The sequence below is a fragment of the Chelmon rostratus genome, chromosome 5, assembly GCF_017976325.1.
Source record: "Chelmon rostratus isolate fCheRos1 chromosome 5, fCheRos1.pri, whole genome shotgun sequence".
NCBI lineage: Eukaryota > Metazoa > Chordata > Actinopteri > Chaetodontiformes > Chaetodontidae > Chelmon > Chelmon rostratus.
The window spans coordinates 10,000,766-10,027,601 of record NC_055662.1 but is presented as its reverse complement, the minus strand read 5'-3'; the positions used below and the strand labels follow the sequence as shown (position 1 = coordinate 10,027,601).

Here is a 26,836-nt window from a genome sequence, read left to right as displayed (position 1 = left end):
AAAAAAAACAACAACTTTAATGTCTCATTTCACAAGACGGCAACACTACTGAGAGATAATAGACAATTACATTAGTATGAATGTGAAATTAATTTCGCTCACGCTCAACCGGGCTAGTAAAAAGACAGGCTGGTAAATGTTGAATGTGTCCTTGCTACCAGGAGCTGAAGTCTCCGAAGCTGGTCTTGCCTTTGGACTTCTTGGCCACCGCTCCGCTGGTGGACGGTCCGCTTTCATCGTCAGCAGCCAGACGTTTTCTGGGGGGGGGGGGTGTAATTTTACAATCAGCTGTGTAAATACAGATAGTGCCTACTGTCTTGTAGACTGTGGCTTTCTCTGATGTGTTCTTCCTTTTGTTCTTGCACATACAGCTTTGTTCTTTGCAGATTATGTTCTTTGAGTGTTTGAAACGGCATACAGGCCGTCCAGGTTTTTTCTTCTCTTACTGGAAGTGAAACTACAGTCTGGGCAAGTCATCAAAATTTTTGCTTATCTCTTTGTGGTCTGACAAGGTCATGGATAAATTTGCATGAGACAGACGCTGTTTCAAACAGGCTGCACAACATTCTTTGTCTTTAATCAGATATCAACATGAACCAAGGAGAATGCGTGACTTCCTGAATCTGACCTTTGGAGCTGCAGGTAACGATGTTTGTTAATTATCGATTCATCTGCTGATGATTTTCTCAATTAAATAGTCTATAAAATGACAAAAAAAGTATAAAAAATGTCCATCACAGTTTCTCAGTCCACGGGGAACTCTTCAAATGTCTTGGTTTGTCTGAAAACCCACGGATATTTAATTTACACTCAAACACTAATATAAAACAAAGAAAAAGAAACTCTTGGAGGAGCCAGCTTTAAGCTTTTTTGCTAAAAACAAAAACAAAACAAATGACCTACGCATATAATTTCCAACATTATTTCTAAATCAAAAGCGGATATATTCAATATTTTTATATGAGCAACAGATCAAATGACATAACATAATAAGCATAATTTCACCTGAACATTGATCCCAGATCGTCAAACTGGAAAAAAGTGACACCTATTCTGGAAATCTCTCTTCACCTGTCTACCAAAATCAGCTTCCAACATCTCTTTGTCTTCAGCCGCCTCTCCAGCTGCTTATTTACTCCTGCTCTCCGCTGTTTTATTGCTGAGCAAGTAGCTACACTCGGCTTGTTTCAGCTTGTTTGGTGGAAACAGCTGCCTACAGTTGTAAGTGAGGGGTTGTTGAGAGGCAATCACTGAGTCAATGTGCACTTGGAAAGCTAAAACAATTCGCCAAAAGCGGTTAAAAGATGTTTAGAGTCATTTTTTTCATGAAATGTCACATCCCAAAAAATTGTTTGCTGCAGGGTTGTTAAGTGTTTTTCTATCATTTCTGAAATTATTTAAAACATTTCAACCCAGAATCAAGGGTTCAAATTACTGTAATTATGCACCCTGATATTTGAGCTCCATCATATTATTTCAATCAATAGAGCATTAACAATCATGGACAAAACATTCTAAAGTCTACATGAAATGAAAAATTTGACAGCTCCAGATAGTGCATGAGGTATTTTACAGCAGACTGCCTCAGCTGCTTCATCTGTCTCCCTGACGGATACTGCTGTCCTGTCGGTGTACATGTCTCCTATTACACACCCAACTTTCAAATAAAATGATGTCCCAGCTGCCTATTCTCTTCCACCTGCTACAGAAGCTAGAAACGGCCATTTCATCTGGACTTTAAAGCACAGTACTTGTCAGCAATATACTGTATTCCTCTGTTGATCAGAATCATCCTGGAAATGCACTAATGAACAAGCATTTTCTCCACTGATAAAACCCTAAAAAGACCATTAGTGACTGCAGAAACACCCCAGAGGTCACTTTTACATTTAACTGTCTGGGAAAATGGGTGAACTGTTATTTGGCAGCATTAGTACTGACATGTTCCACATAAATCTACATATGTGAATGTGAAGTGAGGACAGGGATAGGATAAAACAGGTCAATTCTGGATATACAATATCAACAAATAGAGAAAAATCATGAGCCCAATTATCTCTTAATATGCGCTCAAGCCACCATACGACATTTTCACTTCCATTAATGCACCTTAGTTTTGGTCATTTCAGTATTCCCACAAATGCTCCTGGGTTATACATTGTGTTAAGTGTCTTAGCTGTAACGTGTTTTTCTCCTCATTGAACAGATTCAAATTCAATAAATAAATAAATAAAAAGTGGGACATAAGGGTTTTTTCTATGAAAAAACAGCTTAAAAACTTGATGTGGCCATTAGGAATTTAATAGGGCAAAGGGACAATAATGTAATGTTTCTATATTTCTAAACCAAGCAAAATGATGGCCTAGATAATAAACCTGAAGTAGCCCCATAAGGAAAATGGGCAGTCTTCTCCATAATTGGCAATTTTACACATTGTGTTTGTACTCCTTCTGTGTCGCTATGTAATCATCATGTTTTATCATCCATTCACTACTATCCTGTTTCTCAAGTCGCAAACATCCCACTGTGAGAAGAAATGTTATACCGCTTTTGTGGGAGGCTGGGTTAACTTTTCAATCCAAATTCTGCCTGGAGAGTGGAATAAACAGTCTTTAACTTCTGTTTTGTGCATATGCAGCTTTTCTATATGTCACGGTGATGCCTATGGATGAGTCACTACTAGAGGCAGAAGCAGAGGGAAGAGTGCAGCTGGGTGAACAGTAAATCAGTATGCGAGTGTGTGTGTCCTTACATCTTGGCAGGGTTGATGTATTTCCCTACACCTGCTTTGAAGGTCTTTGGTGCCTGCTCCTCCTTAGCTTTCTTCAGGGCGATGCTGGTCTGCTGCCTCTCCTCCTCCTCCTTCTGAAGTTCCTTTTCTCGCTCGGCTGCAATCTGAGAAACACAAATTATGTAAATCTCCACAACTACTGTACATACCAGATCAGAGGATAGAGAGGCTGCGCTCACTTTGCACGATTTCATACTCAGTAACTGTTAGCCTTATGCTGACAGTTTCACTGTGCAACCCATGTTTCAAAAGCAGGTGGGACAGCAAGCATCAGGTGGATAATCTACGGTATACAGTGAAGTAATCGTAGCTGTATTGTTGCACTGTTAAAACACTGGAGGGACTGTATGTCATAAAGGGCCATAAAACCCAGCACTGTTCACTACAGTTGGGTGACATGAGGATATAACCGGCTAGACAAACATTTGTCAACCAACAAGTATTTTTCTGTACTGTTGACCCAGGCAGTTGTGCATGTCTTTAATATCTTATTTATGCTATGGAGGGAAATGTTCAATCAATCAACAACTACTTTAAGGCAATATTGGAATTAGATTTTTGCATCAATGTGATAACGTTGCTTTGATTTACAGGTATTTCATTTAGATTGAATGTAAGGCCGACCTCCACTCAGAAATGTGTGTTACTTGGAGGATTGCGTGTCACTGTAGAGAATGACGTATGTGCAGAGTTTGACACTAAAAGGCTGCTTTCACATTCATCTGCTGAGGGGTGAAAGTGTCTCTGTCCTTAAATCTCCGTTTACGGCGTGTACGTATAACATGAATTTTGTGACATTGATCACAACTAGTTTGGAAGCCAAATGCCCCCCAATATGCAACTTACACGAGTGTGGAAACTCGAAGGCTCGCGTTTAGTGAAATAGGAGACATCTTGTGTCCATCAGTAAAACTTTTAAAAATGAAACATACTTATTAATAGATTTTGGAGGGAGTCTTCATCAACCACTCTGTGTTTTATGATGATGTCAGTACTGTTCATGTATGCAAACAGAGAGATACAAACCTGAGCATCAGCCTCTTCGTATGGGTCCACAAACACAGTCGCACTGATGATTTTGATCTCCGACTGTAAAACAGAGTCAAACAGAAATATTAAGAGCCAAAAAGCATTTGGTTCACTCAAAGGAAAACCAAATATTATGTGTCCTTATGCTGGTTATTATTAACTGATCTATAAATGATAAAGCAGAATGACAACACTTCTGATTTGCAAACACTGAATTTAGCTCCTCGTTGTCATTTCAATCTGGCCTCTGCTTTATTTCTTGTCTTAGGACCTGACCTTTAGATGATCCATGTAAGGATCAAACTGGCACAATGGCTGAGTCTTGCACTCCTCAGCTTCTATTAATGTTATGATCTAGGAACTTGAATGGATTCTGCAGTTGCACACTAGACCGGGCTGTCAGCTACATTTCAAGATTGAAAGGTGATATTTTTCTGATTCCAGTGAGAACTCCCATACATTTCAAAGTAAAATCAAATTATGTTTAAGCCAGACCCTAAACATCACTGTTTATTACCTTTGGTTTGTCTGTTTTGGGATCGCTCTCCACATTCTCCATGGCTGTGAGTGTCTCAAATCCACCAACAATCCTGCAAAAGAGAAAAACACAAAAACATTTATTATGTTGACAAATCATCCATACATCCTGATAAGAGCAAGAGGGACCTGGGCTTCTCACAAAGGTCCCAGATCACACTGATCGTCAACAGGAAAGATAAAGCAGAGGCAGCATATCCCTCACAACACTCCTATGTAAGGACTGATGTGCTCAATCATGACAGTAGGGGTGTAGGTTTTTGAGGAGAAGGGTGAAACCAAGTTCAAATCCCTGTGACACCATCCATCCCGCTGACGTGCCCTTGAGCCATCTCTGTAATGTTTTAGTATATCATTTCGCAGCTGAGGGATTTGTGCAGACCTCATTATATGCCTCACACAAAGGTGAACATGAGTTGCTGCTAAAAGCAAATGTTTATAGTCTTTTTCTATCAGCACATTGGCCTCATGGTGTAAACGCAGTAGAAAAAAACAACCACTGAAGATACAGAGTCTGTCAAACGCTGAGGGCCAAAAGGTGATCTGTTAGCGACTCCCCTGGTGCAGAGCACTTTAAAGAAGTTGCTCTCACTTTGCTCTTTAAACTGCAAAGTCTTTATCCAGCTGCCCCTGTGGGGGCTTCCTGTTACCATGTGTGGAGTGAGAAGACATGCAGACATAGTGCACCTAATAGCTAGCAGGGGGTGCCTCTCCCAGCCACGTGTGTTCTGCTTCCACATGTCCAGATGAACAGGACCTCCCACACTTAATAACCTACTGACCTTGTAAAATCTCAAAATATTAAGTCATCTATTAGTACAAAAATATTAAGGTTACAACATTTTTTATGCCTATGATCACCCAAGAAATTCACTTCAACAACACACTTCGTCCCAACAACTCCCATCTCGTTCAGTTAAACACCTAAAGGATCTGGCATAGCATAATTTTCTTTCATTACAAAGCTATTTAGAACAAAAGCAGCATTATCCCCACAGACTGAGCAGCAGATGACAAATCTGTAACCTATGACATTTCACTTTTAACTAATTACCCAGACAGCTGTATCTGTGGTGTTAAAGATAAAGATCTATTGTGATGTCATACAATTTCGGGAAAATAATTTGAGGAATTGTTGCTCGATAAAATAACATGGCAGGAATGTCTGTTTTGGGTAATCCAGTGAATAAAACACCCGAAAAAACAAAGTACTCCATCACATCGATGCAAAAATCATATAAAAATTCAATATTGCCATAAAGTGGCCCTGCTCGCTGTTAGGCAGGCTTACAATGGCCCTTTCAACCAGGAATGTTAAAGAGATAGCTACCACAGCTTAAATACTAGGGCCACATCTCTATATCTTCTCACAGTAATCATCATATCACCCACCAGTACAAGACAAAAGGTAACCCACTACGCTTTTTGAAAATTGTAGGGAAAAGTCAGCCGGTGAACATCAAGCATCATGTCTACCCTATGAAGGTATTCTGAGAGGATTAACAAGTCGGACCAGCCAATGGGATAAACAGTGATTCACCTACATAATACTACATACACAATAAATCATTAAAGCAGCCTTTGTGAGGATTAAGAATGCTCTTTACAGTGCTGTCACTTGAGACAAGAGGAGAAAAAGACCAAAGCCAAAGTTTGAGGTCAAGGAAAAGTCAAGTCATACAGGATGAAGACTGACATCTCAGAGAGCTCTGTCTGAAAACCTAAATCAGATACATGAAGCTAGAAGTGTTGCAGGCTCCATTTGTTTTTGGCTGTTTATACAGTGGGATGGATAAAACTTTCTTATTAAAAAAAAAACAAAAAACACACACAGACACAGACACACACACACACACACACACACATATATATATATATATATACAAACCTATATTTACGTTTTAGATAGATTTATAGATCCTAAGATATAGAGATTTTTATAGAGCCCAAAAAAATGGCAATAAAGACCCTCTGGTCCAGAAAGAGCATTTAATCTTTCAGCGCCACAGTCAAACTACCTGGCTTAAAAAAAGGTCCTGCCTAATTTGCACTTTTAAGGAGCCTTCCTCTGTCAAAGAGTTCACATTATGTATGGAGCAGGTTAAGTGGACTGACTCTGCCAGTTCCATTAAATGTGCAAATACTGCAGTCTGGAAAAAAAGTTGGACACCTGGTTAAAACAGAAGCTTTTTAAATGTGTTGACCATGTAAAGAATCAGTCAGTTGAAAGCAGCCTGAATATTTTTAGACAACGTCCAGGGCTTTTGGCAAAAAGACAACCATTTAAGATCATGCTCAGCAGAGACAGAGAGAGAGAGAGAGAGAGACAGAGAGAGAGAGACAGAGAGAGAGAACCATCAGTTTAGATTTAGCATCTACTAAATTTTTCACTGCTGTTGGCCAGGAGTCATATTGGAAGTCACAGTACTGTTTGTACTGTCTGTCTGGGACTCCAACGGAAGCAAATATGTATTAAAGGATAATATGATGGGGTGACAAGGAGAGACAGAGAGTGAGGAGAAGAATAAGAGGAAGAGGACAAGAAAGAAAAAGAGGAGAAAAAAAGACAAGATGTGGCTCTGACCACACTGTCACTATTAAGTCACTTTAAAAACATGAAGAAATATATAATCAAGTGTATGCACACTTAAAAAAATAGAAGGCTTACCTTCCAAATACTGAGTGCTTCCTGTCGAGGTAGGTGCATGACCGGAACGTGATGAAGCTGAGAGAAAACAGAAGAAAAACAACAAAACATTAGCATGAAACATTCAGAAGATTGAAGGTTCAGTAAATGACGTATTAGAAACAAACAAGACATCTAAAAGAGAGTTTTGCCTTTACATTAGGTGCTAAATTAGTTTACAAAATACACAGAATAACCTTCAAACACAGTAATAAACAGCACATTTATTAGTTCCTCTCAAACGAAATCCATCAGGCAAAAGATAACGCTTGACTTTAATCCCCCACACCCCTTTTTTATCATATTTAAGCCATATGTAATATAAGTACTTAAATTTAACACATTATGATGTGGTTAGAGCATAAATGATTGTAAATGATCAAAAATTAAGTACTTATTAGGTTTAATTATTAATCAACACTTTTCTCTAATTGTTCAAATTGATATGTTTTTTTTATTTATTTATTAATGACAACATTGCCAAAATCTATAATCTATAATGTTAATTACTAAATAAGTACATGCTATAATACATGAAATGTTGCCTGTGCATTACATATATGGCATTTTATTCTGGAAACATTGCATTTTTCTCGTCTTATTCACCTGTGGGGCCTCAGCAGAAAATCAAAAGACAGAAGTGAAGGAAAAAAACAAAACTGAATTCTCTGTTGACTGACTTTCTAACACAGCGACTGTTCAAAGTTTAGAAAAGACTGCTTTAAAGAAACACTTCTTACAACTGGGACTTGTTTGTGTTTGGACCAGAGTTTGCCATGCTGAGAACCCCCCGGCCGGTATGGGACAGGTTGGGCCGAAACTCATCCCTGAAAGGCTTTCCCCAGAAGGACTCCCCTCCTGGGAGTGGAGAAATTGGAAGGAGAGAAAAAAAGACACAAAGAAGGAGGGAGAGAGCGACAGAGACAGGGAGAGACACAGGGGAAGACGAGGAAATGGAAACATTTTTCTGATTATTACTGCAGGTAAAACTGCAGACGGACATATCGACATCCTCAGAAACATCAACTTGATTTGTCATGCTCCAACCAAAGCAGTAATCCCCAAAATGTGTCTCGTTTTAAATGTCAGCAGAGCTTATTGATTGATCTTAATACAGTTTGCAGTTGAAGAAAAAAAGTGTTTCTGTAGGTGAAGCTTGAATATTTGTTCAGACTATTGACCCTTTTCACAGGATAAAGTTTGACATTTAATAGCAGAAAAAGCACAGGTGTAATTAATTACATTTATGATGGCTACAGTCCATTTTGGTGTGCAGGCTTGAGGCATGCTGGCTCCCTGGCTTTGCTAACCAGGACACTAAAATGAAACAGAGCATCATAAAGCTATCAGTTATACCGGCCCTTGCCCTGTTATGACATGTCAAAATGTCTGCTGTGAAAAAGGTCTACTGGGGTGTCCCAATACAGCCAGCTCACATTTCAGTGTGATATACAATATAGAGTTCACAGTTCAATACACTTGCCACATTTTTTTAAAAAGGTAAAAAAATATGGTGTTTCCTTATTTATTCTATCTTGGGCTTGATTTAAACCTGACTGTAAACAATGATTGTTTCAAAAATTAAAAAAAACTGCCAGAAATCACCTCAGGGTACCTTCATGAACACAAACATCCTTGTTAAGAAAAAAGAGAAACTTTGAACGAACTTTTCTCACTTGTCCACGAAACTCAATTCAAACATCTCTGGAGAAACTGATTTCATGTTGCTGGTAGGACAACAGTTAATCTGTCATTCAGTTTTACCATCTGGGATTTACTTTACATAAACACAAATGAGTTCCCTTTGACAGAAAACTGACAAGGTTGAGTCCATATAGCATTTCATTTTCAGCCTCACAATGCATGTTACATTTTCACTTTGTGAAGTATGAGTAAACCTATTGAAAATGTATTTAGTTTGTGTGACACTAATTATTGGCCATATCACCAACATTTATTCAAATTACTATGGCACTAGAGAAACTAGTAAACTAGAGACATAAGGCAGCATGTATTTTTGTAAGACACAAAAGACCTGTTTGCCCTTGAACATGGAGCCATGTTGAGAGCCTTCAGCTGTGAATCATTATTCAGACTGACTTCATCATTAAGAATCATCATGATGAGCTTACAGGAATTCACACTGCAGGAGCTTATTGGCTCTCAACGGGGGGAGAGGATCTGTCGCCCTGAGGTGTGTTTCACTATCCTGCGTCCTGCCAGCTGGTGTATGTGCATGAAGCAGTCTGCACATATATAGGCACAGTGAGTGCTGTATTTGTGTGCTAATGGTGGAGTGTGAATGCATACCACCAACCAATCAACTCTTCAGAGGCTTGATGCAGCCGCCACCTTCCGCGGGTGACATTTTTGCATAATTTATCAAGCAGCTGACATTTTACCTCAGCACGACTGGATCATAAATGAAGGGAAAGCAAGAGAGGAGGATGAGGAGAGAAATTCATTCTCACCAAGGAGTTAACCTATGAATCAAACAGCATTCTCTCTGATGTTCATTTGAAAATTCAATTACAACAGTACAACCTCAGACTCACAGGTTTAACAGGAATGAATGCAGAAATATGAAAATGTCCTTCAGTGACTGACAGCAATGAAGCATCTCCACTAATCAAAGAATGATTTGGACATTACAAAACAGGGGAGCGTGTGCTTTATGTTACACATTTTGAATACGTGTGTGGGATTTCAATCACAAGTCCATGTCAAAAACATTTCTTCCTCCGAAGCATCTGGTTCTTAGATAAATGAGGCTCTTCTGAACTTGTGGAAAGTGTTAACGCTACAGTGAGCAGTTTGCTGGATGTGTGTTTTCCAATTTACTGTATGTACAGGCAATGAAAGAGAGGGATCACTCAAAATGTATGGGCAATTTTTGTTGGACTTTCTTTACACTCATATCTCAAAATCCAAGTGTCAAGAAAGTCACATCATGGTTCAATGTCTTATTTTGTCATCACTACACCTTCCACATAAAAGAGAGCATGTTGCAATGTTCCTGCATCTGCTTCTCCATCTTTACCACTAAAAGTGAGCAGACAAATTACCTCTTCAAAAACCACAATATCAAACAAAAGAAATTCGTCACCCTTTCTTTGATCTGACAAGTTTTAAAAAGGCTATTTCAAACAAAAGGAAGGAAAACAACAAAATGAGTGACATAAGTCGAAAGCTTCACAGCAGCTGCCTGTTTAGACTTGCTGTTCTTAATGATAAACTTAATGGTAACTTCACAATTACTGCATGATACAAGACTGCTGGATACTTAAGAGAAATCCACCATGAAAAAGCCAGTAAGAGATCTGTTCATGGGTTGTGTGCACATGTTGTTCAGTCCAGGTAATGAGGACAATTTTGCCCACAGGCCACGAATTCTACACCTTCATAAATCTGTCATGGTGGACGCATTTTGCGTAGTGTTCAGAGACGCCCACAGATACAAAGCACACTCTGTGCTGCAAACTCTCAGAGCAGCACAGATGACATGAAGGCAGGAAATTAACTGTTTGAGGCCGAGCAGTCAATTACACTGAGCTGCCTTTTAAAAACAGGAAAATCACACCAAATGCTGGTTGACTGGTTGTTCACCATACCCCCATTCTGTACCCTACACTCAGCCAAACACACGCAAAGAGAGAGAAATGATGTAGATGGAAGAGAGCTAAGTGTGTACTGTGCTCCTATGTGTCTTTACAGAGTATATATAGTAACACTCTTGACTTGCATCTTGAGTTGCAAGCCATAATTACGCAAAGCTTCCAAAAAGGAACTATTAATAATTCAACAGAGAGGTGTTATGCAATTCAAAATGTGGTTTGAGTGCAGTCCTCATCTTACCTGTGCCGGTGCCAGTGGGGTCCCCTCCTTGAATCTGGAAACAAATGAACTCTGTTACACTTGGCTGACATTAGATGCTGCACATTGAAAGTCAAACACTTAGAATAAATGTAAAGTGGTCAAATGAGACTTTTGTCACATATCCAACCTGGCGGCATGTTTCTCGTGAGCACTAGTAGCCACTGACAAAGCTCTCAAGGACACAGGTCTCTATTGTTCATTGTTAAGGCTCAACTCTCCTATTACTGTTTACACAGTAGAGTATGATGTATACAATCTGTACATTTGTTTGGACTTCTTGGTCACTGATACACTGTGGGTTTTGATGACTAGTGCAGTTGTGGAGTGAAGCTGTGATGATGGGGTCCCAGTACTGTTTGCGTGCAACAACACAGATGGAAATGAGGAAAGGGCTGGGAAAATACTGATTTCTCCACTTTTTGATTGATTTGGCCGGCCACATTTCACCGGACAAGTTTAATCTTAATTGGCACAAATAGCCATAACAGCTGATTTGGATTATTCATTATAAATACAGTGAGTCAAAAATGTTCAAGTAAAGACTGAGAATGAAATAATGCCTGCATCACATGTGAGACGACAGTGGAAGACTGCAAAATGGCATAAACACGGAAAGTTAGCAATGCACATTACAAAACATGCATAAAGAAGTTTCTGTTTTCGTAAAGAAATGCAAACAACATGCTTGTTAGATTGAGGTCATACACACAGGGCCTGTGTGCTCGTGAGGAATTTTGAATGTAAACTGTTTACTGCAAAACTCTGCCGCCTACCATCAATAGAGCTTAATGGGCATTCAGAATCACAAGCTCTCAGAAATGTGCAACACTTACATACGTGTATATAGTTTACTTTCACATTTTTAAATGAATGGCTGTTCTTTCATTTCCATGTCACACAGCATCACTGGCAAAATGTGCTTTTGGTGATATTTTTAGTTTGTTTCGGCAAACACAAAGCCTATCAGTGCCTTTTTGTTCCCTGACTCAGTGGAGAGCAGCTTTATAAAAAACTGCAAGGTTGCTACGTAATGTTTAATAGTTCCAGGTACCTAGGCAGACTTACATTTAAATTACCTGCATCATATCAGTTTGAGCCTGAGGGGTAGCAGCCTGGTGGGGCTCTCATGTGTCAAAGGAAATCTACCAAATTCTTAGAAGTAACATCTGAGGATGTTATGTACACTCACGACGTCCTGACAAACTGCTTTAAGGGAAGTGAGGGCTACGTTTCTGTTTCCATTAACAAACTGCTTAAAAAGTGTTTGTTGCTATGAAATTATTCCCTCCAAGCCACCCTTCTCTCCTTTTCAGCAGCAGAGGATAAGTCGAAGGCGTAAGTGGCACAGTAATTATGGATAAACAATTCACAGCTTGCCACTGTGTATGAAAACCACGGGACAGGATGAAAAAGGTAAGGGTCCTCTTGAGACCAGATGTCCACTCAGAGCCACTTTAATTATGAGAGCGGCAGCTCTGAAATAAACAGGCGAGTGGCTGATCACAGACCTGTCATTTCAAATTCTCAGTCTGGGTTAAGAAGCTTCAGTTGGAGAGAGAGTGGGAAGAAAAAAAACTGTGTTTACTCATCTTTAAAGCAGTACTCTACACGAAAATATATTAATATTTTCACAAAAGACGAGGTAATTAAACAATGAAGGACACAGTGGGTATTAATTCATTTATATTTTGGGTTAAAACTGTTCAGTCAGTGAGTGACTTGAACTATTTTACACAAGAATGAGGTGGAGGAAAAATCTACCTAATCTAGTGCATGATTTTTCATGAGATGAACTTTGGTCACTTACATGCATATAAAATGTCACAGTAATCAGTGCGTGACCTGAGTTATATAAGGTAAATTAAATTAAGTCCAGTCTAATCACACACTACTAATTAAGGAGCAGAGAGCCCCAATTTTAGCGTCCTCACATTTAGTTTATCCAGTCAAAGCTATGGCCAAACATAAAAAAACATATCTTTATAAATATGGAAATCAGGGTTAGCCTGCTTGTGCTTAATGCAGCCATCAAAGACAAAGGTGGCACTGAGAATGTGCCAAAGTGATTCGGGGGCACTGGTGACCTATACGTTGGAGAAGTGGGCTTGTGAACCCCCCCCCTGAATAAATTAAGGTTAAAAAAAGGCACACTGGGGGCAGGAGTAGAGGTAAGTAACAGCAGAATAGCATTTTTATCTTGTCAAAGTCCTTACCATGAAATTCCGGATGGACCTGTGGAAGACTGTCCCGTCATAGTAGCCTTTTTTACACAGACGGATGAAATTCTCTCCAGCTTTGGGAACCTGGAGAAAAGATCATACAGAGAGTGTTACAAACTTAAATAAAATAAATTTAAAAAATTTAACACTCGCAATAAAACTTTCAATTTTTACCAACTATTCTCAACAATGGCGTAATCATTTATCGACACAAATCCTCACACCCGGTAATGTCAGCTGTTATCAGCTTATTGTTAGTGAAATTAGTGTAAAACTAGTAAGTAGCACTGAGAACACAGTCTGCAGGCACAGTACACACACAGGCAGTGTTGGCAGAAATCACTGTTGAGTCTTCTGAAAGTGCTGAGTTGTGTGCCAAAATTAATGAAATGTCTGTGAAAGGAGGATACCTTTTGATAAACCCAGTCACATACTCACATTCACACATTAAGCTTTGTAACTTTTAGACGAACTGTCTGATGCCACTGCACTTTTAAAACAGCCTAGCCTGATGTCACCTATTATCCATATAATGAATGAATTGAACATAGAATAGACACAAAATAAGACCAACAAACTTTTAACCTCAACAAATGGGTGTCTTCATTCTACATGTTTATGATGCTAAAAATCCAAACTGCTGTTTGTTCAGTCCCTATTCAGCTAAGCAAAGTGATTTGGAACCCACACAAAGCAGACCGGTACTTTATCCTCACCTGGGAAAAGTCACCATTGTAGCTATAGCGATTTTAACAAATGAAAATGATTCATCTTCCTGACTGCCTTCATCCTAGATAAAACCTACAGATAAATAAATGCTGGGTAAACAAGGCCACGTGATGGCCAGAGGTGTTCACATCATGACATCTCTTCATCTCCAATTAATTTCTTACTCGTAATTTACAGTAGATAACCCAAACAAAAATTAAACAGGGAACTACAGCATATAAATACCAAAAATGTGACAGCATTTGACTCAGTCATCTTTGTGCATAGCTGCCTTTAGTGACAAGAGTGTCACAGGATATTGGACAGGTGTCAAGCTACAGAGGCAGGATATATTTCAACTTCCAGGTAGAGCTGACAGACAGAATGAAGCTGTGCATTCTCATAAACAGAGTCACGCATTTGCAACTCTGTCTGACCTGTTGGAAAGTGTGTGTTATACACATAAGTCTGCAGCGAAGTAGGGTTCAGCTGTTGCCTGAGGCATATCTATGCAGCGAGAAGCCAGGCTTAGGAATCATGCACAAAGTTCTGTTTTGCTGAGGTAAAAAACAGACATCTGGATTTTTCCTCTTGCTGAAGGTACATCCTAGGTCATAACAACTTTTAGGCATCTTATAGACCAGTACAAAACACTCGCTGACAGCAGCTCATTTTGACTGACTGATTAGCACTGTGTGAAATAAACCTGTATTTGTCTCCAAAGCAGGAGGCGTGGCTTTGACTATGACGCTAGTCAGGTCTACTGTTATTAATGTCAACAGCCTTGAGGAACACTTCTCTCTGTGTGTGTGTTTGCATGAGAAACTAACTTTTTCCCCTAATGGTTGGTGGTTTCCAAGAATCACCAGATGCTTAGAACCTATTTTTATTCATTGGCCTTTCTCTGTGTGACAGATCCTTCTAAGCTCTCCTGGTCTTATTTCCCCCTACGTCTCAATTTTGCTGTTGGGGTTCAACGCTCTGCCTCTTTTTCCCTCTATTATAAATCCCAGATTTTTAAAGCACTCTGGTACAAAGAGGCTTTTTGTTTTAAACCTCTTGACAAAAAAACTGGACTGACTGTGAGCGTTTTAGCCATAAAATTGATTGTTGGAATGGAAAAGAACACCTAAAAACAGTTATCTAATGATGAACTGTCTCAGATAAATAAGAATAGAACAGAATGTGTGACATCCAAGTATACAATACAAGCCTTTCTTTTTCCTGTGTTTTCCACTACGTTCATCGTAATCATTTTGATATCTAACCACAAACTTTTCACACTTTTCTGCATCTAGACGCTGGTGCTGCCCTGTAATGGTGGTTAATTTAGCATGTCTGGATGCATGCTTTTGTGTTTGTGTGTGAGTTTGAGCCTGGGAATGTTTAAAATGCAACCCAATTTAGAAACATGCTTCGGTGCCTAAAATTGGCAGCAATCAGTGATGTCAGCATGGAAACAATGTTTGCTGACGCAGACAGAAAAAAATTCCCAATTCATGCATGCTCACAGGCTCTTCTCCTTTTCAAGTCTCTCTCAGGCAATAATGCAAAAATGTAAAGGCATGCAAAATATTAAAATCGTTTAATTAATGTAATTTTTTTATCTAATGAAACACTTTTTCTGCCAGAATTGTACACATTTAACCAGTGTTCTATTAGCCTACGTAGTAACTTTAATTTCATGTTTTATTTCTGTTAATTTCCAGCCAAATTTGAAGCGTCTGAAGAATACTGTGAAAGGGAATAAACTATTCTGTATCATAACATATATACATATCTTTTCAACGGTGTGGATTTGCTTTATATTATTTAGGTAGAGGTAATATGTAACCATTATATGAACCATTTTCTAAATCTTACAGTCATCCTGTTTCACCCCCCTCAGGTGAGGCCTATCCATCATATCCACAGTGCTTTTGAAAATATATCATGTGTGACTACGGTACAGGCCATGTCATCTGATCTCCAACATCTGCCCCCGCACATTTTACCTATATTGTGGCAGGGCAGGGGCATCAGCACATCCAAAGGTGGGCAAGCAAATGGGCACTTTACAGGGAGGTGTGCTCTGGATTTGTGTGACTGAGAGTGTATGTGACAGTGAAACAGCACTCATTAATTCATAAACAGCAGGCCACGAATAGAGCTGCAATCTTGTGAGAAAACCACTGGGGAGGAAGGTGGGGAGGAGGAGGAGGAGGATGTGGGGCGCAGAGGGCAGGTTGTCTAACCGCTGCAACTTTCCCCTCATTATTCTGATTCGACAGCTCAGAAGCCAATGAAAACCAAGCACATGAAGCGCCTGGTTACCAGGGCAGAAATGCATTCCTGGAACTCATGCTGCCTCTCTGGAACCCCACACCTAACCTTAAAAACAAGGCACACAAGAAACACATTTTTGCCAAGATGTAAACCTGGCAACCTGGGGGACAGACTCTGCAAAAGGGCTGATTTCAGTGTTATGAATGCGTCACCCTAAACACTATTTAAATAGCTGCTCAGGCAAAACCTGCGTCATGACAGCATTATTTGAGAATCGCACACCAGCAAATTAAATCAGCCAAGTCTGAATCAAAGCCTCAGTGTCAGTTTAGAAAACTATAAATTTTGTGTCTATATCTGGCTAATCTGCTCCAAAGGTCTCCAAGTATCATGAGCACAATCATACTGCTCTTTTTTTCTTTTAGAAATCCCTCCAACACTCCCTGTCAATGGCCTGAAAGTATAGACCATGATCTTCGTTGTAATTCTTTACTTTGGTGATAATGTGGAAATTTTTAAAAGTCACAAGGGAGGTTGTGATATAATGTTGTGCTGGGGAGACATATAAACTCACAACATTTTTCTTCTTCTGATTGGTTGGTCTGTGATTTCTTTGTTGTGTATGTGTGAATTTGAGTTATTACCTTATCACAGTGCAACTCAAGATTCAGGTCTCCCTTGTTTGTATGCAGACGGACATAGCCTTTTTTCTTCACATACTGGTAACGCACGGTGTCATCCGCAATGGCATCTGTAACATAAGAATACAAATTTAGTTATTCAGTATCTTTATAGATGACGTGTGAGATTAGGACTGACCTGTTGTTTTGAAACAAATAATCTTCAAATTTTATTGATTGTTTATGAGTCTCAGCTTGGTGCTGCAGGTAAGATCTCTGACCTTTAAAAACCCTTAGAGCCTCTGCAGTGAGGGTTGTTATTTGGATTTATGAAAGAGTTATTCTCCTGTGAACAATGTTGAAATTATATAGATCTGATATATAGAGAGAGATGGACAGATATACACACATCTCTCTCTCCACACACACAATAATATATGGCGTGTTATCCTTTTTCCAGAAACGTCAACTAGGTCACTAATTCCAAACATTGTCCTCCTCTTCTGAAGTGTACTGAACCTACTATACAGTTGCATAACTGCACATCTCTCCCATGGAGCAGCTCAGAGGCTGACAGGAGAAGAAAACACAGTTGAACTGAGCAGCTCTCACTTGGAGCTACATTCAACTGCGTGAGCATGGAGCTGCACTTTGCTGCGTATGAGCAGGCAAGACTAGACCAGTCTTCCCTGGACAAATAAAGATTACAGGAAAAAAATAAGGGGTGAATGTGTCTGTCTGTTGGGAATCTGCAGTTTTTTTGTGTGAAACGTTCACTTGCCTGCTTCGTGTGTTGTTGCAGGAGTCATGGCCGTGGATGTGAAGGAGGCGGAGACTCTGCCTGTGGAGTAGTGGGCCTGGGGATAAAAAAAAAAAAAAAAAAAAGGAGAGACAAAAAACAAAAAAATAAATAAAAGCTGCTGTCGTGTTTTTTAACCCTACTTTTTAAACATGAGTTGTTGACCTATTAATGCATACAGTTATGGTGTCGGGTAACTTGTCAGGACGATTTTCCAAAGCTACTGAATGTTTAATTCAAATCAAGGTCCACTTATAGCTTTTTCTAGAGCTTTTGACCGCATGTCGGGGTCTTCATCAGTGGTTGGAGTCCATCACTGTCATGCGACCTATGTACTGAACTTCAGTCATCGTTCGTCATCTGGAGATCAGGATCAGCTAAATACGCCTTGCTGGTCTTCTGCTCAGAGGTACTTCAACAGGACGGACACTTAAAGGAGTTTCAAGCTTCATCCTCCAGTTGAAGAATGATCTTTCCCACTCAAACACACCTCTTTCCAGCCGCATACTTGGCTGGCCCCCTCTTTTGCAATAAGTGGTGCATCAACTGCAAACTAACTAAATGACAGCCTCTGCAGCTTCTGTGTGATTAAGAGGACAACCTCCTCATCTTGGAGTGATTCTTAACATCTCATAATTAAAAGGGGCATTGGAGATGCTTTAAGGTTCTTTGAGCTTAAATTATAGTAGAATACATTTACTGAATATCTGAACTTCCAAAAATACCACAAACAATGCAGTGAGCTCGGAGGAGTTATTTAAGTCAACAGAATAACAGCTCAGGGAGATGAAAGCAGAGAAGTGAAAATGTATTTCAAAAGCTCAAGTCTACTCTATAGTCCTGGTTTAGCATTCTTCTGCTCTAGTTCTTGTGAAGGCGCATGAAAGCACAGACTTTACCTTGTGTGCTCCGGCTGACCTATATTCCCTGTTCTCTCAGATGCTGTCAGAGCGTCACCTCAACTGTGAACTCGAGACGGAGAGCAACCAAGGAGAAGCTCTGGCGTAAAAACGAGACATGGCGTGGCATCAAAGGAGAGCTGATAAGAAAAGCGGCGTTGATGCCGTTCAAATTGAATCAGACTTTCTTCCCCCGGTTACTCAAGGACACAGTCACAGTGGTGACCACGGTTGACCTTTTTTTGTTACACTGGGTGTTTAATTCCCCTGCAGTAAAAACAGGTTTATAATAACTGACAGGGTGGCAGTAGGAAGGTAAAAGTCAGTATCCAGAAGGCATTTAAAAATAAAGAAAATAAACCTGGTGCATATCTAAAGAGGCATTTGTACCAATTCTGTGTCTCACTCAGGCTACCAATCTAATATAATATTTGCTTAAATTCCTGTCATGTAAGTGTAAAATAGTTATCTTTTTGGCAGCACTGTAAATGGTCTTTGTGTTGTTTTTGGATGCAACTGTTTGCCTAGTTGCCCACAATAGTCCTGTGACTGTGTGTTTGGTGCCCTCCTGTGCATAAAGTAAAAATTACACAGGACCAAATGAATGCCCTCTTGAAATGCTGCAGCAACAAGCCTGAAGAATTCATTGATAAATCTGATAAATCATCTTTGCTTAATTATTCATTAAAAAAAGTCAGCAAGTGTTGTGCATCAAAGTTCCAGTGTGTAGGATTTAGTGGCCTGTAGTAGTGAGGTTTCAGATTGCAAACCAACTGAACACCCCTCGCCTCACACTCCCCTTCAGTAGCCAGTGTCAGACAGTATTACTATTCTGGGCTACTGTAGAAACATGGCGATGCAACATGGTGGACGCCGTGGAGGAGCACCCGCTTCCTCTGTAGTTATAAAGAGCTCATTCACTTATTTTAAGGCAACAAAAACAAAACTATTCTTATTTTCAGGTGACCATTTGCTAATTACTTTGAATATTATATTACATTTCTGCCAATTGATACAATTTTTCTGATTCAGCAACTGAGAAGGCTGGACACAGAGCGGTAAAAAAAAGGCTCCAGAAAAAGCCAGTATGTGCACCTTGAGTCGAGAATGTCTTGTCAAAAGACTACTTCCACGGTCAAGAATGATCTCTGGTTGAAACTTAAACCAACATGGACAAGAAGGGCTTTGGATTAAATCATGACAGCAACAAAGTTAGCATGTCACCGGATCTCCATGACAAACAAAATCCCATGTGACGTGGCTGATAGCTTCAGGAAAAGCCAGCACGCACACCTCAAGTTGGCATTGTTTTGTCAGAAATAACAATGACGTGATGCTTTACTGATTTTGGGAGGAGAATCCCCTTTAGTTGGCCTCTGCCATGAAGCCAGAGGTCAGCCTCAATCATTAGCGACTGAAACTGGTCCTCAGTCAGATGGAGCTGGTGATTTTTGAATAATCGTGGAATTAGAGCCACAAGGAATCTATTGAGAGATCATGATGAGGATGTTGTTAAGACCTTAGCTTGCGTGCCAGGAAGCTCCTATTTTCGGCCAGACACGGATGATTTATACATTAATTTAAATGCTAAGTATCCAGGTTGACACACAGCCACATCCAAACAATCTTTGGCTGGTTGATTATCCCAGGCAGTCTGGGGATTTCAAACAGCAGTTTTGGTCTACAAATATTTCATTTGCTTAAACAACTTCCATGACCAGGAGAGATTTTTAGATATCCAAGTCTTGTGTCTATATAGTCTTTGGTGGCCTTCCATAAAGATTTCCACCACCTCTTTTCTCATAACTTAACATCATAGTGTTTTTGCTTACAGCATTTAATTTATCTGTCTTCTTGGCCTCTGGCTCCTTCATAGTGGAAGCCAGGAGCTGATCCCCCTTGTAATCTTTGTACAACTCAGCTAAGGTCTCCCTGGTCTCGAGATTGGTGCTGTTCAGGTGGTATGCTGGGTCCAGCTTGGCCTTTTCCTCATCTGAATCATGCCGGAGAGAGGAGAGCAGGAAGGAGGAAATAGTTTAATTAAAGCACTTTCATATTTCCTGGAGACTTAACTCCAAAAAAGGGTTAACTCTGAATACTAATTAGAATTTAACAAAAAAAGCACAATTCCCCATCACAAATAGTAACCAGCTAAATGACAGACAAAGGTTGGGGACTCACCTGGATCCAACACCTTGAGGTTGTTTTTTACATGGAAGAAGTTGGAAACATTGAATTTATCCAGGTTTGTGGGGTCCTACAAACCAAACACAAAACCAAAAACAGTTCACCATCATATTAAAGGTTACTTTTCCCCAAATTACATGCTTTCAACTTTGCAAAGCAAAATAAAGCAATGACCCACCTGAAGTGTTATTATGTCCTTTCTGGTAAAGGGTTCATCCGTCAGCAGATCTTTAAAACTCTTGGTCTTAATGTTGAGTTGCTCAACAGCCTGAGCAGAAACAGAAACATTTAAGACAACAAAAGCCTCTCTTGGCACACAAGTTACTAATTTGGGGGAAAGTGAAAATGAAGTTGATTGTATTAATTTTTAATTGTTGCTCAATATCTGTATGACATGCTTGTTTTCTTTGATTGGAAAAACTTAAAAGGCAGATTTTACTTCAAATCTATAGGTGAAACCAGATGAACTTGTCCTGTACAATGTGCAATCCTTAGCAGCGTTTGGAAAAACAATCCTTGCACAGAACTAATTTGGTGTGATGTAAGGCTGCATCTTGTGAGACCATGTGGGCTGAGCTTCTGCCTTTTGTACGAGGACCAATGCAGGCAAAGTGTGTGAGTTCACCCACCTCATGAGAAAACACGTTGCCGGTGACCTTGTTGGCAACAATGTGAGAATTATTTGTGAAGACGGTGTACAGAACAGGGCAGTGATACTTTCCTGGAACAAAATGAAAAGAAAGTCAGAAGCAAGCAGAGCGGTACAGTCACTCTCAATCTGCTGCCACAGGCTGAACACTCATCTCCTCCAGAAGTCAAGAAGTACCTCATGTAATGTGCTCCCCGCTGAATTATATCATCTCTCCCACGTCTTCCTCCTCCACTTGCTTTAATTTGCTCTTATCCCCTTTCCCAAAAATTACCCTCGAACACTCCAAGTCAAAATGTCTTTTTCAAGCTGCCCTCACACACAGCAGTGCGGGAAGATAAGTGTGGCTTTGACCTATTCAGTCCTACATACTGGCTGATTTCGATTATTAGAATCAGGAAAATTGCGCTAATGACAGCATCGCCCTATTACCCCCCCTTGTTTTTATGTGAATCGTTTAAGGTTAAAGTACATTGAACACATGCATATCTACCATCATTGTTCTTGGCAAAGTTCAGCTTGATGAGGGACTTCGCTTCAAGTTTCTGTGGGACAGAAGAAAAACTGAAGTGTTTGTGTGCAATCATAAAAGTAATGTGATCCAAAATCAATCCAAAATCCCTTCTCCTTAAAAGCTTAGCAAAACATTTTACAAAACTCTCACATAGACAACCTTTGTGGAGTCAATTGAACTGTGTGCTGATGTTTTTCCAGTGCTGCAACATTTCAGTTTTTATCTTCAACTATTCAGTAATTAATACATAATAAACTTACTTAACTGGATATACAACTACTCTACTAATGACACTGAAATACTGGTAGAAGACAAGTTCTTCACCTGAACAACTCCTGACCAACACTGGTAGTTAATAGTTAACATTGTGGGGCCTCTAAAATCAGTATTTTGAAAGATTTATGGAAAGTCTCATTTAATATTTAAAGCTTCTGTGAACAAAAATATTTGCCAATCGAAATTTTGAACTACAACAACTATCAATATCGTCAATGAATCTTTCAATTGATCTGTTCCATTATTTTGTGAATTAAATGTCAGAAAATAGTAAAAAACTTTGTTGGACCGACAGACCAAAACCAAAAATGATTCAACATAAAATGATGTAAAACTGAAAACAACAGCAAATCCTTACATGTGAGAAGCTGGAACAAGCCAAAGTTTGCATTTTTTCTGACAGATTACAACATGAATTATCATTGCTTTTTTTTTTTTTTTAAACTCAAATGATTAACTGTTTCAGCACAATTCTGAAGCAACATATTGAACAGGGCTGGCTGTAATGGCTGGAATTTGTATATACTGTATGTTTGGGTCTATTATTGAATTTAGTATTTACTGCTTTTTCTTGTATTTGTATCAATTGTACTTGTAGTAGTGGTGGTAGTAGTAGTAGCAGTGTTTGTGTCTAGCTGCAGACGAAAAGTAGCTAGTAGCTAAATCTGGTACGATGCATCTCTTCTGTTTGTATGAGATCAATGGGGTTTTTTTTTTTAATATGATCACTGACATATAAGTGTAGGTTCATGTTTCAAACACAAAGATGCTGCCTTGCCAGGATGGCAGTACATAAAAGGGGGAGCAGTGTGTTGATTCCACGTGCTGTTTGGCTGCAGGAAGCTGTGTTAGTTGCTTACCTCACCAGAGGCCGGATTAGTACCATACTTCTTGATCCATGGTACAATGCTCCTGAAACACAAGGTAGAAAGGATGTGATCTTCAAATAAGTACATCTACTACACCGAATGAGCACAACACATGAGCTACAATGTTTTCAACAACATGCTACATCCTCTTCATCACATTTACTAATTAACCTTCATTACAGGGCAGGTTAATCATTCCAAAACACACATAGGTCTATACCTCATTTTCATTTCTATTTGGAGTCAATATCTAGTTTGTTTTTTTAATCTTTTTTTCTCTCTCTCAAGTTCCCTTACTAATAGAGTGAAAAGAGGTAGAATCATTATTTCAGTGGAGTACCCTTGTTAATTTTGGGATACTGTGATATAATACTATCATTAAAAAATAAAAAATAAAAAATAATATTAGGCCATATCGCCCACCCCTAATCAGAGCTAGTGTTGAGTTGACTGACAAATCACGCAACAAACAGACCAGCAAAGTCATCCTTATCATTCCTCCACTAGCAGGGCCAAGTCACAATAACACATGGTTGGTATTTGATTGGTTTGAGTGACTAATTAGAGCATGACATTTAATCCATTTTTCTTCCCAGGTTTGTCTCGTAGCCTGCGTGAGAATTACATAAACTGTTGACAGCTGACAGTCAAAAGGTCAGATATAGTCAGACATGACCAGACCTGTAAACCCTCCTATTTTTCAAGGGATTCTCCTTTATTTTATTCATCTCTTCTGCTGTATAACATTAGCTGTAACATCTAGTGATGAGGAGCCATTCACTCAAAAGGCACCCACCAATGAAACATCAACATGGAGGAGAAGAAGGAGAAGGAGAAGAATGATCACGAGTGGGATAAAATAGCTGTCAAAAAGGATAAAAATTTGAGCATGTCTCTCATCAAATAGGAGGCTCACTGTACTTGAAGAGAAACATCAGTCGAAGTCATGCTCTTTGTAAAATATGCCACACTGATTTTAGTGTATAACACAGAGGGACAAGTGAGGTGAGCCAGCATGACAAATTTGCCGAGCATAAGCACACCCAAGAAAAATGGTCGGCCAAGGACTGCATTTATATTACCTCTAACATCCATTTTCATTATCATTCTCTCCTACCAAATGTCTCACTTGCCAGCAGCCTCTCTTAAAATCACAACTGAAGTATAATGTTCAAGTGACGTGTACACATCCTTCAAGTAAATAGCAAAACGTAAACAAACTAAGTTCTGTATTTATATCACCTTTTGTGTTTTCATTTACATAATACAGGGATGTTCACAGCATTCCACTTTCAAGCAGGTATGAAATTCTGACCAAGTCATTTAAGTCACTTACTTAATGTAGGAACTAGCTGACCCAATCCTTGTTGCTCTGATATTCTAGAGGTTGCCTGGTGGTGATTTTTGGATTCACTGTGTGTAACCTTTTCTTAATGTAAGGGGTATGTGGTGGACAGTGGAAAGGGACAGGTATGCATGCCTATTATAAAAATGTTAAAATCAGCATTATCTACTTACAGCAGATCAAAGACAACTCCCTCCTCAGTACAGACAGGATACTCAAACGGCTGAAGCGACAGGCTGAAATGTTTCACAGAAAACAGTTAAGCCAAAATGGGACAAATGTTATATTATTTATAATTACTCCTACAGCAAATTCATAGTGCAGAATACAACGATGACAGATCTAAGGCACCTCAGCTAGGGATGGTAAACTAATCTCTTCTTACCTGCAGTGGTCAAATGGAAGCCGCCTGAAGTTTGCCTGTGGGATTTCTGAAAAGTAAGAACATAAAGCAAAACTAAAATAAAACACAAAATGTCATTCATTTCCATACATCCAATGGATTTTTACATTTTCCAAAACTGGTCTGTGCAAATAAAAACATCAAATATTCCCACAAGCTTTCACAAAGATAAAAGCTTTAAGAACAGTTTTAAAAGACACTGGAGACTTTGTGTGTCTGAGTTCATTTGGCAGAAAGCCTGATCACCCTTAGACACAAACTGTGGCCTGGGAGTGATCAACACAGCTCCATACGTGGATCCTTATGGTCAAGGGGCACATACCAGGTCAATAAATCAGAAACGTATTTAGGAGAAAGGCAATTTAATCAATATGAAATCTAATATGGAGCCAGTGTAAGGAGGCAAGCACAGGGGTGATGTGATTATGCCTCTTTGTCCCATTAATGAGTCGGGCATCAGTGTTTTGCACCAACTGGAGAAGGTGGAGGAAGCCCTGGCTGATACCCACGTAAAGTGCATTGTAATAATCAAGCTGAGAAAGGATGATAGCATGAACAACTTTTTGGAGATCAACAATTGCTTTAAATGTTTAACGACTAATTTTAGAGAGTACTTGAGCTGAAAGAAACATGACTGAATGACATTTTCGACTTGATCGCTGAAACAAAGGTTAGCATCCAATGCTATAATGATGGGTGGAACTGTGGATATTACAATACTGATACCAGCTTCTATTGAAGTCAGTGATTTAGTATAGACTGAGTTGTCAGAGTATTAAGTCAACCTACTGTCACTAAATTCAATGCAGTCAAATACAATAGTTCCCAACATAGGGTTTGGGACCCTCACAAGTGGTCACAAGATCATAAACAGTCATCCAGTTTTCCAGTCTTTCATCTAACTTTTGCTTTTCTCCTGTGAATTACTGGATAAGTTCACCTCCTTCAGTCTGTAAAACTTATTCAAATAAAAAAAGGACAAGGAAATCATTCTTTGGTTTAACTGGTAGAAATATGCAATCACTGACAAGGACACGCAAATAACATTGCTTTGTTCTGAGGGGTCACAAACGAACTTGGGAACCCCCGGTCTCGACACCAGATCTGCAATTAATTCTACATTTGTTAAAGTTATAGTGGTCAGTTTTTGGATAGTTGTATATTAGACTTTATGGTAATTTTAGAGGCTGTAGTTTGTGGTGCTGTTAAATGTTAATCTATACTTAGTATGAACAGGGTGGACAAAGGGATTAATCAACACAGCAGAATTCAACAGCAAAAAAATAAACAAACAAAAAAAAACGAACACAATAACCTCCATGACAGTAGGACTTATGTAGGGCTATTCTGACTGCATTAGTTTGAGCTAGGTAGACCTAATAAACTGGCAAATGAATGTAGATTCACTAACTATAACCTCTTTAAAGTTTAATGTGGCAGTGTGAAAACAACCTGGGAAAACTATAACGATACATAACGGTCACCAAACAGCGACTTCATACGTAGCTATAACATCAAGCGTTAACGGTACAATTATTATTGGTGATCGACATATAAAATACAACTCACCTGCTCGCTTCCCTCCATAAAAGTGTGTGTACTCTGTACATGTGATGTACCTGTAAAGAGGATAAAACTCACACATAAGTAAGAGGAACGACAATGAAGAAACTTTTAACAAAGTTAAATCTAAAGTAATGCTATGAATTAGCTAGCTACTATGATTTAGCTGGCTAACGTTGGCTCGTTAGCAAACACTATCTGCTAGCTAAGCTAACAACAAGTACGGTGTCAGGGTGCGCTGTATTTTTCAGGATAACTTTGGTACTTACATTTTGTCTTTTTGGTGCTGTCGCTTCCCCATTTTGAGTTTTTGACTTTTTGTATAGGTTTGAGAGATTAGTTCCGATACAACGGTACACTTGGTCGAAAAACAACACAGGACCCTCAGTTTTTGTATCTTCCTGTTTGCGTTCTTGGTCGTCGTCGTAATTAACGGCATACTGCTTATAACAACGGCACTCTGTCGCCCTCCACTGGAAGAATGTTTAAAAAAAAGAATACATTTTCACTTCTGCAGGTCTGTCTGTCTTAATGCTCTTGCCTTAGCTCTACCTGCATAAAATGAGTTGTGATCACTGTATTTCATAAAAACAATCAATGA

The 26,836-nt window shown here is 39.3% G+C and overlaps 1 protein-coding gene across 1 annotated transcript; it reads right to left on the bottom strand.

Annotated features, from left to right (window-relative positions):
• ppil2 (peptidylprolyl isomerase (cyclophilin)-like 2) lies at positions 1-26,641 on the bottom strand. The gene is made up of 20 exons (XM_041936877.1): positions 26,505-26,641; positions 26,242-26,291; positions 24,655-24,700; positions 24,443-24,505; positions 22,916-22,967; positions 21,759-21,810; positions 21,246-21,337; positions 20,795-20,884; positions 20,611-20,686; positions 20,262-20,422; positions 17,513-17,588; positions 16,756-16,862; positions 13,133-13,222; positions 10,899-10,932; positions 7,784-7,901; positions 7,026-7,082; positions 4,338-4,410; positions 3,818-3,880; positions 2,753-2,895; positions 1-257 (listed from the first exon to the last, which is right to left on the bottom strand). Exons 1-20 carry the CDS (start codon positions 26,534-26,536, stop codon positions 155-157), a joined length of 1,578 nt encoding a protein of 525 aa, XP_041792811.1. The 5' UTR covers positions 26,537-26,641; the 3' UTR covers positions 1-154.
• Between the last annotated feature and the right edge of the window lie 195 nt (positions 26,642-26,836).